Below are 17,793 nucleotides of genomic sequence, written 5' to 3'. Positions count from 1 at the left end.
TGTGATTATCTACAAACTGTGTGATAGCTTGAGCTTGTATTCTTTAAGAAATCAAATGTAAGCCTCAAGTTCTGTGATGAAGACACCAATTTTATACAAAATTTTATATAGAATAAAGAGAATTTTTAATTCCAGTATCTAGTAAATACACTACAAACAAAAAACATTCGTTCTAACAGGGTTTTTGTTGTTTTCCCCCTCTAGGAGAGTTCAGTGATGGCTCCAACGAAGCAGGAGGGATCTACCAGGTCCTGGAGATCCCCTATGAGGGGGATGAGATCAGCATGATGATTGTCCTCTCCAGGCAGGAGGTGCCCCTGGCCACCCTGGAGCCCCTGGTCAAGGCCTCCTTGATCAATGAGTGGGCTAACTCTGTGAAGAAGCAGAAAGTGGAAGTGTATCTGCCCAGGTGAGAGCGTGCTCCCAGGTCCTGGAAGGGGGAATTGCATCCCCATGGATGGAGGAGCAGGGCAGGGAACACCTGAGCTGTCCTGCTCAAGCCTGGAGTGGTGCAGCAGCCACAGGAGGGGCTTTGGCAGCAGGGCCTGGGGATGCAGTGCAGGGTGAGGTTATTTCAGCTTTCCTCTCTGGAGAGCTCTGCAGAAAGGAAAGTTCCCTCATCTACCCAGAATGGTGCTCAGGGTAGTGCAGAACTCATTATGGATAAGTTCCATTTAGACAGGAGCCACAGAAATATTGGAAGTCTGAGCTACCAAATGTTTCATTTAGGTGCTAATTAGGTTTCTGTGTGCTGCTATTTTCAGAAGTTCTAGTGGTGTCTGTGCAGATACAAATGGTTGAGTGTTGAGGGGTAATTCCAGTCAATTTTGGGTTGGTTTTTTCCCAGCTGTAAGAAGTTCTGCTTTTCCTCCTTAGAGCAGCAAAGAACAACAAGCCATCAGTGCCAGAAGGGCTGAAATGTGTGTCAGTCCATTTGCAGGCACAGGCTGTGTGCTCAGGGCACATTTGCCCACATACAGCATTTGGATCTTTCCTGGAATCCTGCTTCTTCCACCTTCAGATATTTCTCATGGCTGTGCTCTGCCTGGCTTGGTAGCAGAGTTGTTTACTACTAAATGTCACTAATAATGTACAGCTGGCTCACACTGTCCTCCAAGTGATTCATGATGATTTCATGGAAGTGTTTCTGTCACAATAGAGCCCATCTCTGAAAGGAATCACTTCCACCACTTCTATTTCTGTGGTACTCTGCAGTGGGTACGTGGCTGCAGAAAAAATAAACTCAGGTGAATCCTTAAATCATTAAAGCAGTTCTTTGATTTCAGGTGCCTTGGAGATGTGAGCTTGTTCCATTTCACAGGTTCAGGCTCCCTGCAGTCCATCAGCTCCCTTTCCAAGGCAGAGAACACTGTCCAGGAGCTGAGCACAATAAACAAGGCCAGCCAGGATAAATTAGGGTGAGGTGGGCTGGGACTGGTGCTTTCAGCATGCCCTGATCCCAAATTGAGATGGAATCCACTCCTCTGTAGAGCTCAAAGGCAGAGTGCTGAGGGTCCAGCAGCATTCTGGGGCTGGTTTTCAGTCCCCTCAGTAAGAGTTTCTCTCAGGTTTTAAGCCCCAGTTCCTTTGAGGAAGCAGGAGAAGCAGCAAGGAGCTGCATTGCAGGTTTTATACACGCTGAACCTGCTGCTCTCTGTTCCTGGGATTTGTTTCTTGTTTGTTTTCTCTGGTAACTTCAGGTCCCAGAGCCTCAGAAAAATCCTCTCCCATGTGTCTTAGTGGACTTTCTCTTAGGCTGCTTTTCCTGCAGGCCTGGGCAAACCTAGGGGTGTGAATAAGAGAAATCTGAGGGTTCCTCCATCCTTAAGCTTTCCTTCTGTACCTGGGACAGCAGCCTGTGCACCAAGTGCTGAAGTTGGGCATCTCCTCTCCTAGAATTTCTGGAGTGGGAGATCCACAGCAGATTATGGAGATCCTCCATTGATTATGGAGAAAATCTGTAAAAACCAGTTTCCATATTGAAGCATTTTGGGTATCTAAACACATGAATGATATTAAAGACAGAATTATATTATGTTTATGGCTTGGATTCAGTCTATATGGATGATTTAGAGTTTTGTTCGCAGACACTCCAGGGTTCTCTGGAGCCAGGTTCTCACATGGGAATTTGAGGCCTGGGGTTTGTGTGATCATAAAATGTCCTTATTTATTCTGCCTCCAGGCTGCTTGGTTCTTATCCAAGAACCCCAAAGAATGGGATAAACACCTGCAAATTCAGGCTGTACAGAGGCCAACACATGCTGATCACCTTCAGATTACAAAAGATAACTATCCTGAACCTGGAATTGTGTAGGAATTCTGCAGTCTCCTTACAAAATTCCAGGAATTAATTGCATGCTCCCAAGGTGTTGGATTCCATTAGGGATTCGGAGGTGATCTACAGGATTTTGTCAATGCTCTAAATAAACACTTCATAAATATTTGATGCTGTGACTCAGAAAGGCATGTTATGAAATGTGGCCTCCAGGCTCTGTCCACTGAGAAATTGAAAGCAGCACTGGAATAAAATTAAATTTTTATATCTTGAGAGATGCTATCCAATTATAAAGTGAACATTTTTTAAACTTATACATTTGTAATGGGACTGAATGACTTGCCAAAGCAGAGTTAATCACAACTTTGCAATTTCTGTCTGCATTATCTGTGTGCAAATGAAATTGTGTATTATTCCTCCTAATGGCAAAGGAGAGATTTGTACAGAATGGTTAAATTATACTTCCTCATTTTCATTTCCAAATCATTGTTTCCAGCTTAACCCAGACTAAAATGATCAACATTTTAATCCACTTCTTGCATAGGAGTGAAACAGACCATGAATCTAATTTACAAAGCTGTCTCTCCAACATAAATTACTTGAAGAGCATGGGAGGAACTGGTACCTAATAGTGGTGCTACAGTTTGCAGATCCCTTCTTCAGGATTGTTCCAGCGTGCCCAGATCTCTGTAACAACCTTCTTGCTTCTTTTTTGTGCATTTAAAATAGCTTTAAAATCTTTAGATGGTGCCAAAATGATAAGTAGTGTTAACTGAAGGTTGTTTTCTTTAAAAGAAAAAAAAAAAGCAAGCGCTAAAATCACTCCTCAAAACCCAGTGTAAATCCAAACCAAAAAGAATCCTTGAGCTTTCTGGTTTTACTTTTTAACCTGCTGTCTCAAGTGCCCTTTTGATGAGGAATGGGCCTGTGCTGGTTGTCCTTGAGACACAACCACAGAAGAGGCACAAAACTCCCCTGGAACACATTCCCAGCCAACTCCTGCGCATTCTGCCCTGGAAGGAAGGAACTTCCCAGAGAAAAACCCACAGCCTGCTTTGCTTCCCCTACAGCTGAATGGGCTTTTTTTGCCTGGTTTTGCTGTTAGTGGGATTTCTTTGCTCTCTCACTTGTTTGTTTTCAGAGTATTAAATCCTGGAAGCTGCTCTTAGCACCTGGGGACAAGCTGGCTGAAATTCCAGCCAGGATGCTGGAACTGATAGCAGCTGGCACTGGGGCCTGGGTGCCAACAGAGCCTCAGTGCCCAGGGCCTCTTCTCTGGGTGATGCCTCAGGTTTTATCTTTTATATTTTTCACATTCTGTGCTGCTTTAGTGTGTGGGTCTGGGCTTCATGTCAGGGGATGGTGAGCTCTGTGCACAGAGCAGGGAGACAAAACAATTCCTGCTCCAGCTGGGCACCAAGGACAAATGATCCAAATCTCAGCCCCAGAGCACAAACCCCGTGGGCTGGAGAGAGAAAAACAAGCAGGGTGGGACTGCCTGGGCTAAAGCTGGAATGGGACAATGAACTGCAAGGTGCAAATGGAGCAGAACTGATCCCAGGGAGAGACCCCGGGAGCGCTCGTGCATTTTGGGGCCATTTTGGTTCATCTTGGGTGCAGCCCTGGCTGGGCTCTGGTGCTGCCCAAGGTGGATCCATGCAGGAGATGCTTTGGATAAATCCCTGCTTTATTCTGGGACTCTGCCCAGCCTGGGCAGCCTGCACAAGGCAGCACCAGCAGGAACGTTGATGTCAGGCTCTGCAGCCATTGCTCTGCCTGTCCTTGTGCAGGATTCCATCCCTTAGAACCAGTCTGAAAACCTGGAATTGTCTTGCTTTGGCTCACTTGGAGCCCTCAGGAATTTTTGAAAAGATGGCATTTGGGATGAATCACTGCAGGCTGCAATTCCCTTCTCCTGATGAGTAGACCCTGTACCTTCATCCTCCTTGGCTCTTGAGCACCTAAAAATCACAGAAAATTCAGTGTTTTAATGGTTGCATGACACCATAGAAGATGAACACATCTTTTTTTCTTTCTTAAAAGGCTGTAAAATAGAAGAAAGATGGCCTGATGTGGAATGTTAATGCTCCACTACAGAATGTCAGTGACATAAATGCATCATTTTATTCTAATCCTTGTGCAAGTTTTAAATTTCATTAAAATGTCCTGATTCTCTGCTAAAATCTCCAGAGACTTGCTGGTTTCTCTACCTAATCTTCTCTTCAGTGTCTGTTTCTCAGATTTCCCTTTGTGGTTTTTAAAGCTCTCAGTTGCTAGTGTTCCATGATTTTTGATACTGAAGTATTTAAATCAGTTTTTCAGAGTATTTTTAGCATCAGGAGCACCTAAAAGATGGTGAGGGAAATCAAAAATGACCATCTGGTTCATGATATGCAGCAAACAGTGCAAATAACCAAGTGCCAGGGGTAGTGTGGTGGAGCTCAGCATTCCCAGAGTGTGGGAAATGAGCTGGAGTGTCAGTTCTGTGCTCTGGGTTGTCAGCTTTGATTTTGAATATCATCCTCACTGTCTGTGAGGAGTGCACAGAAATCCACATCTGACTGAGGGGTAACTCCTGCTGAATGTTTATGTCCAACTGCAGAGCCTGAAATTAAATTTCAGACTGTGTGTAGAAGCTGCCCTGTTACTTTTGAGAAGAGGCTGGTCCTGATGTCAGCTGAAATATTGGCAATCTCATTAATAATTGATCTGTAACTCTGCCTGCTTTTCAGAGCATGTGAGGAAAGAGGGGAGATCTCTTTGCAGTGGGGTTTTACCACAAGACAGAACTCCAAGAAGGGCAGTAATGAGGTTTGCTTTCATAAAGGGATCATTTGATGTTTGTACAGCTGATGTGGTGTTTTGGATTGTTTTGCTGGTCACAAAAAGCAGGAACTCACCTCTGCAGGTGCTGGGCAGCCCCTCACTCGTGCAGCTGCTCAGGATTTGCCTTTGCAGAGCTCCCAGGCAGGGCTGGAGCCTCCATCTCCCGTGGCTGTGCTGTCCTTCCCCCAGGCACTCCTCGCCTTCACAGCCCATCTGTTTGCTTTCCCTTTCCTCACATCCATGCTCAGTCAGCCTTTCCAGGTTTGTCTTTCCCTGAACCTCTCCCAGGGCTCTCCCTGGCTCAGTGTGCAGGAGCATCCCGTGCCACAGCTGCTTTCTGGGTCACTTGCATCTCTGAGCAGATGGGTGTTTGCTGTCTAATGGTCCAGAGACTTTAACCCACCTGATTCCCATTTCTGTCTTACTCTGATACTCTGCATTTGGAAAAAGATGCTTTTTTGCAGTTATTTTTCTTATTTTTTACTTCAAAGTTTGCTTTCCAGACTTTACTTGCTGCTTTCTTATCCTAATATTCCTTACAAATTCGACGCTGCTCCTACCTAAATCGTGTTGAAAGCTTGGTGCATTTAATATTGGGGTGAAATAAAAACCACAAAGGGAAACAGACAGCTCTGAAACTTTTGTGAAATGCATTTTGACATTGATTTGCATTCTTTGTAAAGTAGGTTCAGTTGGAAGTGGTTTTCAAAATGTTTCAATGTAAATATAATATAGTTTATTTTCTGTGGAATTCTTTAATGTGCCTGGACAGAACCTCTGGACTGGACTGTACTAACTCTAGCATTGGGAATCAAGTCTCAATTCAGCTTTTTTTAGGGTTTTTACCAAAGTCTCTAAAGTAGTTGTGGACATGTTTTACAAGTGTGTTATGAGAGTAAAAGTGGTTTTAGTTTTGGATCCTACAGATCAGGGAAATTTGATTGAATGAGCAACTTGTAGAGTTGTTACCACAGTAACTGATGCAGGATCTGCCAGAACACCAGGGGAAGCTTCTTCAGTACTGGAAGTTTTGTTGGTCTCTTCTGATTCTTTGGAGAATTTTCAAGGCAATAAAACCACAAGAATCAGTTCCTGTGTTTTTATTCCATGCATGCCCTGGGATTGGTCTGGACAGAGTGCATGAACACTGCTGATGCCACCAGTGATTTATCAGAGCTGAGCTATCTCCAGATCCTATTTTAAGTCCTAAAATTATTCTCTGGATCATGATAATTCTGGATGATATCCATTCCACCCCAGATTTTTGGCTTCTAGTGGCATTTCTAAGTTCATTAGGGAAGTAGATTATGTACTGGGTTTTTTTCAGGTTTGTGTAAGTGAGGAAGATCACTTGACTCCCATCCAGTTCTGTTGGATGTCCAGATGATTCCTTGGCCAGCTGCCAAGGCTGGTGCTCGCCAAGGTTGGACATCTCAGCTCTCCATCAGCTGTGCCCTGCCCACAGCTCTGGGCCAGACTTTCGCTAGAAGAGAACGTGTTGTTCTTCATGGAGCTGGGGAGCTCAATCCCAAAGAAGCACATTTATTTGTTTCCAGCCTTTCTGTGCCCCATCCCCAAGGGCTGAGCTGTGGCTGGGGCTGACTCAGTGGCTGCAGGAGCCAGAACGAAGCAGAGCAGCCTCCTGCAGAGCATGCTGTGTGTTGGACAGCTCCAGCCAGCCCGTTGTAAATCACAAATAATTCACTGCTCACTCTCCAGAGCTCACCCCTCGCAAGGATTGCAGCCACTCTCCTGTGGCAGCTGTACACATCTGGTATTTCTGCTTGGGGCTGCCGTCACTAATATTGTTCTGCCATGTTTCTGTGTTTCTCCAGCTGTCCAGTCTCAGCCTGGCCATGTATAAAGGGTTTTTTTTGTTCTCCTGACACCAGGCATAGCTTTTACAATGTTTGAAAATCAGGTTGTAAATGGAACAAGCTTCTGCTTGTTTCCCACTCTCCCAGGCTGCCCAGTGTGTTGCCCTCAGGACAGATGTCAGTTTGTCCTTCCAGCACACTAACCCAGCCTAGAACAGGCTTTTGCCAGGTTACACTCAGTGCATGTACACTAACAACTATTTGTTTTCCCTGCTCTTTACTCACAATCAAAACCCAATTACAATTGTGCCACCACACTAATTAGAAGCTGAATCAGCAATGCTTCATATTCATATTCATAGCTGGTCTTTCTTGTATTATCAAAGTGAAAATGGAGTATGTATCTTACTCCTGCTTTGCCAGCAGCTCTTTGGGATGTTCTGCTGTCCTTTGCCTCATTTGATATTCTGTTCTGGTATCTGCACAATTAAATTCAGGTTTTAGAGAAAACCTCTTGTGTAAAAAGTAAGCATTTCCATTAGCTGCTGCATAATTTTGCTCTGCAGTTTTATGGGCAGGGGGCTGCACATACCATTAGCATATTTTTGATTGCTTCTGTATTAGGAAAAATCCAGCTGTGAGTAAACTCATTTGTTTGTAAGCATTTTTTGGAAGCTGTCACTAGCACTGGATCTCCCACTTTGCATTATTTATCTTGGTGTTTTCTCCTAGAAAATTTAATCTTCTAATAACAGTAAGCAGTGCTTACATCTGGCTTTTTGTAATGTTCTCTTCCATTCTGCAGGTTCACAGTAGAGCAGGAAATTGATCTGAAGGATGTGTGGAGAGGTCTGGGAATTACAGAGCTGTTCAGCAGCAGTGCTGACCTCACTGCCATGTCTGGTAAGAACTTCTCGTCCTGTCTCTCAAGGTAGATGAGGGAATACATTTTTCACCTGGGGAAGTTCACTCTGAGTGTTTCAGAACCGGCTCTCATTAGACATGGGGACAAAGTGAGATGCTCTGCAAGAGGCAGGTGCAGACTGGAGCAGGGCATGGCTGCAGTGCCTGGGTGGGATTCACTCCCCAGGGGGGTCACTCTGGGTCTCCAGGGCTCTTTGTCCCCAGCATGGGGAGCACTGAGCTCTTGCACCATTAATTCCTCTCCCCAGTGCGGTGGGATCTCAGGATGAGGGAAGGGATGAGGATGTGACTCCATGTTTCAGAAGGCTGATTTATTATTTTATTATATATATTATATTAAAACTATACTAAAAGAATAGGAGAAAAGGTTTCATCAGAAGGCTGGCTAAGAATAGAAAAAGAAGGAATGATAACAAAGGTTTGTGTGTCAGACAGAGAGTCTGAGCCAGCTGACTGTGATTGGCCATTAATTAGAAACAACCACATGAGACCAATCCCAGATGCACCTGTTGCATTCCACAGCAGCAGATAACCATTGTTTACATTTTGTTCCTGAGGTCTCCCAGCTTCTCAGGAGGAAAAATCCTAAGGAAAGGATTTTTCTCTGACACCCCAGATACCTGGAAGCAGCACAGGAAGGAAGAGTTTGGGGATAAAAGCAGTTTAGTCACAAATGCTACCTGCATTCAGCAGAAGTTGGAATATCCAATACCTTCAAAAATCCATGTGGAAGTGAGATATTTATGGTTTTAATACCTCCTAAAGCTGTTCATGGAGTCACAGCGTGGTTTGGGTTGGAAGAGACATTAAAGATCATCTCGTTCCACCCCTTGCCATGGGCAGGGACACCTCCCACTGTCCCAGGGTGCTCCCAGCCCTGTCCAGCCTGGCTTGGACACTGCCAGGGATCCAGGGGCAGCCACAGCTGCTCTGTATGGAAGTGGCACCTGTGTGATTTTTGGGGTTTTTTTAGCTCCATGTGTTACTCCCCAGCCATCCAGCAGCTCCCTGGCTGGTGGGAAATGCTGTTCCCACTGCCTGACCCTGGGACAGCCACTCCTGTGTGCCTTGGTCCAAGCACTGCTCGTAAAGCAAACCTCCCTCCCTCATTCACAATGTTTGTGATGCTCACAGCCTTTCATTCTTGCTAAGTTTGAAATATTCTTTATAGTCTATCATGTAGCTTATTCCACTGGTTTGCCACCTTCACTTTTCCAGTGAAATTGAGGAAAAACTGGCTTTAGCTAATACGAAAAGAGTTGAAATAAATGAAAAAACCTCTTTTCAAAGAAATGGCATTTTTCTGGAGAAAAACACCTTCATTTTCTCTGCCAGCTCAAAGAAAAGTCAGCTTCCCTTTAAATTCTGGTCTATTTATAGGAAATTATTTACTTGAGAAAAAGCTCCAAGGATAATGGAAAATGCATAGGGAACCACAGAGGCAGCACCTGGCTTTTATTTAGCTCCATGTAAAATTCATTTATATATCAGGGACATCTACTTATCAAGGGGTTGGCAGAAAGAACCACATGCTTGTGTCTTAATCCATGTGACTAATGATTTATTTAAAGTTTTGTATTTCTGACAATTGTACTGTACAAAATAAACACCATGTTCTGCCTGGCTGAATTAACTGCTCTGCCATTTAAAGATTTACTTCTTATTTAAGTATAGAGCAGTGTATAGAGAAAATTCATGAGTTTTACTGTAGCTTTCCTGATTTTCACTGAAAATAGGCTGTTCTACCTGGGCATGAAAAGGTTATTTGTAAATTAAGAATGAAAAAATGGTTTTGAAGTAATGTCTTTAGTGAAAACCTCACAGTTTTCACTAAAGATATTAAACATTAAACCACACCATTTCACTGATGCTGTCTAAATGAAGTTTTAAGTAGTTAAAATACAGAATACTTTCCTTTTTTCTAATTTTCATCATTTAAAATATGGATGGAGGAAGGGAAAGTAAGTGATGAAGACGAATTGTTTAAAGCTGACTTTTACAGACACCTGAATGGGACATCAGGAAATGGAAGTTTATGTGGATATCAGGATCACCCTTCTGGAAAATCTGCCACTTCATGAGGTCTTAAATACAGATATTTCAACAAAATCTGTAATTGGACACTTAATTTAGGAAGATATAAATCGAATTTAATCTAAAGAGATTTTTGAGCAATTTGGTTGCATTTACAAATCCTGTCCCCCTGCTGTCCTGTTGCTCTGGCATTGCTGCCAGGAAAAGTCTCCTGCAATTTCAGCAGCAGCCCAAATCCTGTCACCAGCTGCAGGCACAGTGGTGAGCTCAGCAAAACTCTGTGGCTTTAGTGGATACAAACCACACTGCAGGATTATTTTTCAATATTCAGAATTTTTTTTGCTGTTTCCCCTCAATCTGCAAAATGGACCCTTAAGGACCAGGTGTAACCTCTGGAATGTCTGAGCAGCCAAAGGGAAGGTGTTAATGAGGTGCATTTTGCACAAATGTTACTCCCTGGCAGGAATTGGGTTCTTTGACTCAGGTGAGTAGGAGGACATTCCTGTTAGGCTGTCAGCTCTCCTCTATTCTGACTTTCAGCAAAGACTTTGACAGTATTTACTTGCATCTGATTCCATCAAGTGTCCAAAATCATCTTGAAACAACCTCTGCTGTTTGAGATGTTACCACTGTGACTTTATCACATCACATAAATTTGCTGCTTGAGTGTTTTAACAGCACTGAAGACTTAGCACTGAACTAATTTCAGTGCTAAAACTCCCCTTCTCCTTCAAATGGTTATAATATTTCTGGCTGTTTTATAGAGCCTTAAAAGCAGCTGCTTTTAATGCAAGGTGACCTGGGTGAGCAATGAAGGGATCTCAGTGACTTCCTTCACAATCTGAAGGAGTTAGAAGAGCATCAGCCCAGTAAATAACTCTTGGAAGTCTTGACTGACATCCATATAATTTTTCTGGGACAGCCTAAGCGAGAAGAGCCAATAAACCCACATGGTATTTTTTTTTTTTAAAATGAGATTTTTGCAGAGCAGCCAGTTGGCAGCTGAGTGGGAGTGTGCAGACATATGGAGATAGTGACAAATGAAGTGTGGTGCCAGCAGAGTCGTGCTCATTAGGGGGCAGCTCCAGCTCCCTCCCACTCCCAGGGGTCAGCATCCCTGCACAAAGCTCAAAATTTGCCACCAAATCCACAGGGGGCTTCCCTGAGGTGTTCACAACCAAGCCAGGAAATCCACATTTTCTTATGGAAATCCACATTTTCTTATGGAAATCCACATTCAGAGAAGCTCCTGCAGAGGAATGAAGTGATGGGAGATGCTCAGGAGAACCCCACCTTGTCCCTTGTGAAAGCCACAAGGGAATGTGGATAATCCTGAGGAGATGGAGCATTGCAGCCAGGGATGGGACAGTCCCAACCTGCAGCAAAGGAAAAGCTGCCTGAGCTCTCAGGGACAACATTATGCTTTCACAGGAAAATAGATTCATTCACTGCAGGGAGAGATGAATGAGAAGGATGTGATAGCAGCAATATAAAGAGAAGAATCTAGAGAAGGTAATTTGGGATGTGGAATTGCTCTTTTCATCATCCAAGGACAAAGATATCCAATGAAGTGAAAGGCAACAAATGGAAAACAAATAGAAAGTGCTTCTCTCATGGAAAACTTAACCACAGGGATCTTTGCTGGGTGTTCCTTGAGATTGGCAGGACTGAAAAAATGAAATTGCTCCAGAGCAATCAGAACTCTCTATAGTGCACTGAATAAAGGCACTCTGTGGATAGAAACTTGGGTTAGGGAACAAGGCACAGGCTGGTGAGAGGATATTTTTCTCTTGTAAGTTGTGCTGCAGTTTCCATTTTCAGGGCTTTTTGTACCTTCTTGTGAAGCAGCAATTCCATAGCTGGAATTGTGCTGGGTGTACTGGTCTCATCTGCAGTGCCACTTTTTGTGTTCCTGTCAACCTAAAATGTTGGTTTTAATACTCAGATCCTGAAAACTCTCACAGATAGCAGTCTTTTATACCTGATGGCAAATGGTAGCAGTGTTTGTGCTCTCAGAATTAGGGGCTCTGAGCCCACCAGGTGGAGAGCAATCTTCTGAGGTGTTGTTTCCCATCAGGAATACACCTTGGAGTTCCATCAGCACCACCAAACTATGCAAAATAAAGCATTGTTGGCAAAAAATGTGGAATATTTCTGTGAGTATTACAGGGCACAGCATCAGGCTTCAGTGCTGCAGTGATAAAGAAGTGATTAAAATACTTGGTTAGGCTAAGTGGGTATTTCCCCACTTATTATGTTTTATTGAACATAAAAGTGTGTTTGGATTTAAGATTTTTGGTTAATATTTATGACAACTGGGTGCTGCATGTGCCACGTTTTAAAGGAACAGGGTGGAAACTCAGTCCTTGCTGAAGGCTTGGGACTGAAGTCTAGACCTGGTATCAGTTTTAGCAGCCTCTGTTTTCCTGCACACAGTCCCCGAGGGGATGATTTGGGGCTTTTGTTGGTGTGATTGAAGCGCAGCAGCTGAACTGGGAGCTCTAATTCAGTGCTGGGCGTACAGAGCAGCAAATGAGCTCTGCTGGGGAAAGGCTTCTCCAGCTGCTGCTCCTCCTGCCTTTGGCTTGCTTTGGCATTGCAGCTGCTGAGCATTCCAACAGAGCTGATCCTCCAGCATCCCACAAAAACCTGTGAGACATTCAGCAGGAGCAGGCTGGGGCTGAAATTAAAATACTGACAGAGAAGGATGGAACAGAAACAAGATTGAAAAAATGCAGCTCTGTGGTGGTTCTTGCAGTAAATATTTCTCTTCAGCTTCTTGTAAATGTATAATAGAAGAAGAAAGAAAAGACCTCATTTTCCTGGAGGAAGCCTGTGTTGTATCTAGTGCAGAAATGAATTTTTTTATGCCTGTAATGTCATAATTTTTTCTCCACTAATTATGTTTAAAATCTTGTGTCCAAGGGCTGTTTTTTCCCTCTCTCTATATACTATGCTGGGGAGTCCTGAGCTATTTTAATACCTTTTTTCCCCACTAATTGAGTTTAAAATCTTGTGTCCAAGGGCTGTTTTTACCCTCTTTCTATATACTATACTGGGCTCTGGGCAGTCCTGAGCTATTTTAATATCCATGGTGTAGGAGAGCACTACAAATCTGAGTGAGGTAAATGCTGCTGTTAAAAGGCATTGGCAGAAGGTGTTTTAATGCAAGAAATCTTTTCTCCTTTCCTGCCTGCTGTAGAAGGTGGATAATGGTGTTTGGGGTGGGTTCTTTAAATGCTTCAATCTTATTGTTGAGCCTCTTGAAATGTGTTCCCCTTTCCTCTGCAGATAACAAGGAACTTTACCTTGCAAAGGCCCTTCACAAGGCATTTCTAGAAGTTAATGAGGAAGGATCAGAAGCTGCTGCAGCCTCAGGTACCTGACTGAAAAGCAGAATTAAATCAAATGTCTGGGTATTCTGTGCTAATTAATTTTTTACAACTGATTTGCTGTACAGGCAGGAAAGCTAAATAGCAGCATGGAGACACAGCATAGCAAATGTGCTGCTTGCAGAAGAGAATTCTGCAAATCACAAGTGTTGGCATTTTTGTAGCATGTTGTACCAAGAGTTTTGAGCATCCTGTGAAAAAACCTCTCCTCTGTTTTCTGATTGTCAGGAGAGCACAGGCTGCAGTTTATGTTTCCTTCGTGGAACTTGAGCATTCATCATTTTTCACCTGCTAATTGAGATGGTCAGAGGCATTTGATCCAGGAGAGTTAGAGGGAGATGAGGGTGGTTGTGGCAGCTGCATTTTAATAAGCAGAAAAATGAAAACAAGAAAAACAAGATGGGAAGTGCTGAATGCACAACCAGAGCTGTCCCCTGTCAGTGCTGGGGGCTGGTACTTGCTTTACAGATTGAACATAAGTTACATTTGTTACCCATATATATCATTAGGTGATTTCTAATTGCCTCTTCTTTGCCAGTCTTTGAGGAAAGGAAGAATTGCTGGCCAGGTCTGGGTTGAATTGTGCCCAACTCTCCCTATGGCCATGCTCCAGTCTTTATGAACTGGAGGAAAAGTTTAGAAGTAAATGAAACACTGGGAATTAGTAATAACATCCTGGAGAAATCCATGAACCTCCAAAGAAAAATAACAAAGGGCCAAATTCTGCCTGATTCACAGTTAATTTTACCTTCAGCTCTGCAGTATTTAAAAACACCAGCCAAAAGCTGCAGGATCAGCCCATTTAATTTTGCACGTTCCCTGGTTATTAAGGGTTCCCTTTGCCTCTCCACTGTGTAAAGCAGGGCAGCAGAGCTGGTTAGTGCAGTGCACTTCCCTCTGAGAGTGAGCAGCACTCACAACTCCTCTGAAGGTTCTGCATCTTAAAATTGATATGCTGCTCCCTCAGCCTGGGAAATTGCAGCACTCTGCATTGTTAATCATTCCTAAAGCCAGAACAGGCAATTACTCTGCAGGTCTCTTTCCTTTTCAGGGAATGTTTTCCTGCTGGTTTTGGTGGTGAGGGTGGGACTCGGGGAGGAGCAGGAGAAGGGGCAGAGCTGTTGACAAGGTGCTGTGTTGTGTTTCCTCTAGGGATGATTGCCATCAGCAGAATGGCAGTGCTCTACCCCCAGGTCATAGTGGACCATCCCTTCTTCTTTTTGGTCAGAAATAGAAGAACAGGTGAGAATATTGCAGACTTCTCTTGAGTTTTTCACAGCACATCCTCAAGCAAAGGAAAATTGCATGTTTTGACCAATGGGCTGGGCTTTATTATGCGTTTCCTTAGTTTGTTTTAAAATACCCAATATTGAAAGACTCACCTTTTCCATGGCCTTGAACCTTTCTCCAGATAAAACACCAACATCTGATATAACCCTGAAAAACACTCAGAGAAAAGAAAAATTCACCATTTCTGCAGCGAGAACAGAGTGTGACTGCCCTGAGTATCCATAATCCTGCACTCCCTGGGAGCCTGGCTGCAGTCAGCCCAGTGAAATGTGCTCCCAGTACCAAAAGATTTGCATAATGGAGGCACATTACAGCTGGGAATCATTCTGTTGTGCTCTCCAAGTGCTCTGTGGCAGGTGAGGGATGAGAGCAGCACTCACCAGCAAAAGGGGCAAGAATTAAGTAATTCCTGAGTCTGGTACTTGTAATTTGCTGTAATGATGTGGATGTGACTGGCTGATAAAACAATGCTGTGCACCCACAGGGTTTTTATAGATCTGCTTTGTGGGACTTCATTCTCACAAACTTCATTCCCAGCAAGGCAGGATACCAGCTCTTAGGGTTTTTAACCATAATAAAATTAAATATTATTACTGTTGTAGACACATTAGACAGAAAATATATCAGGAGAACGGTATCTAGTCTTTATTGCTACTCAACATCCAAAAATCTCTCCAAAAAAGAAAAGTTCTAATCAGGACAGAGTGGAACTTGGTCACTTTGGGACAGTTCTTAAAATTGCAGAACCCTTGTTGCATGTAGACAGAGGAGCTGCCAACAACTGTAGGTAAAGCCTCAAAGCTTGTTACTAATCCAGAAATCTGAGGCTGGAAACCTTTTGAAAAAATCCTTTTGGTTGCCCTTTTTCTCCAGACAAGCCCAGGTGCTCAGGTTTGGTTGCTCTCTTCAAACGGGGCTCCTGAGCCATCTCCTGTCCCAGGTGCTGAGACATTTGTTCCTGTAACAATCACACAGATTGTTATTGTTTATGATTCAAGGTATTCATCACCTTAAATCCCCAGCTCCTCCTGCTTCTGACACCTTTCCCTCCCTCCTTCCCCACGTTCTCCACAGGTACCGTGCTGTTCATGGGAAGGGTGATGCACCCCGAGGCAATGAATTCCAGCGGCCACGACTTCGAAAAGCTTTAACTGCCACCAGCTACCAAAAGGAGGAGATAAGCACATAAAGTTTGAAGTTAATATATTTAAGGTTTGCTGTGTTTTCCCCCAAGACACTGTTTCAAAACGCTTTTGGATCTAACTGTGTGCAAGTCAGTTCCCAGAGGAAAGCTTACAGTATTAAAGTAATGGTTCTGTTTCTGTCATTGTGATTGCTGTGTCCTTAAAATAAAGCTGTGTACATGTCAACAATTGTTTCTTGTTCTAGTGAGTTGTAGAGCAGAAAACTGCAAATCCATTATTTGTAATTTTTTTACAGTCCAAAGACTGACTTGATCAATGAGCCAGGAGCAGAACGTGTGCAGCTCTGAATAACGCAAATGGCAAAGCTTGGTGGGCATTTCTAGAGCTGAAGAAGCACATGTGGACACTGTGACCTCCTCCTGTCCCTGGCAGAGCAGGACCATCACAGCCTGTGATGGATGCCCTGCTCAGCACAGAAAATGGATCAAACTGAGCCCAGTGGATTTGGCTCTTGCCTGTGGTAGACTTTGTGTGAACTGTCCCACGTGATTCTCAAGTGCTGCTTTCTGGATGCTCCTGCATGTGACTGCCACTGCCCCCCTGAGTGTTTGATAAATGAAATGATGCCAATAAAACCCGATCGCATGAATATCCCAGACCTGTCAGTGTCAGTGTAGAAAGCTCTGTGTGTGACTGAAGTAAAGGAGTTCACTAGTAATGCCATTGGTGTGGACATATTTTTTCTCCCCCACAGCAGTTCTGGGCTCATTTCCGGGCTCTAGAATGTTCTTTCTCAAAAAAAAAAAAAAAAAAAACCCCAACAAACCCACCCAACTTAGGTGTCTAAAAATGGTCAGTTTGTAAATAAATATCTAAAGGAACAACATCTTCCTTTTCATTTCCTTACTTTTCCTTGAGAACAGACTGGCAGGGAGGAGAATGACACCTAGCACAAGGAAATATTAGCAGGGGAATTTGTTGCTGTTTCCATTTGGAATAGTTGATAAATAAAATTATGCCAATAAAACCCAATGGCATGAATATCCCAGACCTGTCAGTATAGAAAGCTCTGTGTGTGACTCAAGTGAAGGAGTTCACTGGTAATGCCATTGGTGTAGACATATTTTTTCTCCCCCACGGCAGTTCTACTCTTCAATATTTCATTTCAGGGCTCTAGAATGTTCTTTCTCAAAAAACAAACCCACCCTGACTTAAAATTAAGTGTCTAAAAATGTTTGGTTTGTAAATAACATCATCCTTTTCATTTCCTTACTTTTCCTTGAGAACAGACTCTCAGGAAGGAGAATGACACCTAGCACAAGGAAATGTTAGCAGGGGAATTAGTTGCTGTTTCCATTTGGAAGAGGGGGAGCAGTGCCCACTGTCAGCAAAGAGATGTATAATTATTTCCTCTCTCATTGTGCAAAATACAAAAAGAACAGAGGTTATTAAAAAGGTGAGAGAGAACAGGAGAAAAGGAGGGAGGAGCTCCTTTGATACAGATGATAAATACAAATCTTAGGATAATAAATGGGTTTTTGTCAGTCAATAGGAGTTTTCTCTTTGGAATTCTATGGGAACAAATGCATTTTGGCTGAAGTGCAGTTACAGGCTTCCCTGGCACTCAGAACAGCAGAGAAACTGCTCCCAAAGTTATTCATGCAAGGAGAACTTCCAAAATCTGACACTTTGTTCACTCTTTCTGCTGCTGGTGCAGGTCAGAGCAGGATGTGAGGGATGTTCCCTGTGCAGGCTGGGAATGCTCCCTTGTTAAAAAGGGATTTTGGACACATTTCCAGCCCTGCCCCTTGAGTTCTTTCACAAATGGGGTTCCTGTGTGTGTTTTTGGTGCTTATTACCTTGCTGTATAATAGTCTGGACTGGGTGAGGCAGCTTTTGTATTCAAATTTAGATGGAAATGGTAATTTTAGCTGTGTGTGTAGCTACAAGTGTTATGCTGGGGAGGGAAAGGGGAGTGATGCTCAGAAGGAACAGGGGCTAATTTTACCAAAATCTGCCTCACTGCAGGTAAAATGAGCTTTGGTGTGGGTTACACAGGGGCTGGTTCTTCACACTTAAATAACTCTGTG

The 17,793-nt window shown here is 43.5% G+C and overlaps 1 protein-coding gene across 1 annotated transcript in view; it reads left to right on the top strand.

Moving 5' to 3' along the window:
* SERPINI1 (serpin family I member 1) overlaps positions 1–16,421 on the top strand; it is a 45,248-nt gene extending 28,827 nt beyond the window's left edge. Inside the window, exons 5-9 of the mRNA XM_054282740.1 lie at positions 205–409; positions 7,724–7,821; positions 13,168–13,254; positions 14,421–14,510; positions 15,633–16,421. Of these exons, the coding sequence (XP_054138715.1) occupies positions 205–409; positions 7,724–7,821; positions 13,168–13,254; positions 14,421–14,510; positions 15,633–15,709 (557 nt within the window). The 3' untranslated portion in view covers positions 15,710–16,421. The remainder of the gene's footprint in view (positions 1–204; positions 410–7,723; positions 7,822–13,167; positions 13,255–14,420; positions 14,511–15,632) is intronic.
* Positions 16,422–17,793: the final 1,372 nt, after the last annotated feature.

This window comes from Melozone crissalis, unplaced genomic scaffold, assembly GCF_028551555.1.
Source record: "Melozone crissalis strain CALT ecotype California unplaced genomic scaffold, PUWL_Pcris_2 ptg000034l_1, whole genome shotgun sequence".
Taxonomy (NCBI): Eukaryota; Metazoa; Chordata; class Aves; order Passeriformes; family Passerellidae; genus Melozone; species Melozone crissalis.
Note: the sequence above shows the minus strand (reverse complement) of the source record. Positions and strands in the feature narration are given on the sequence as shown.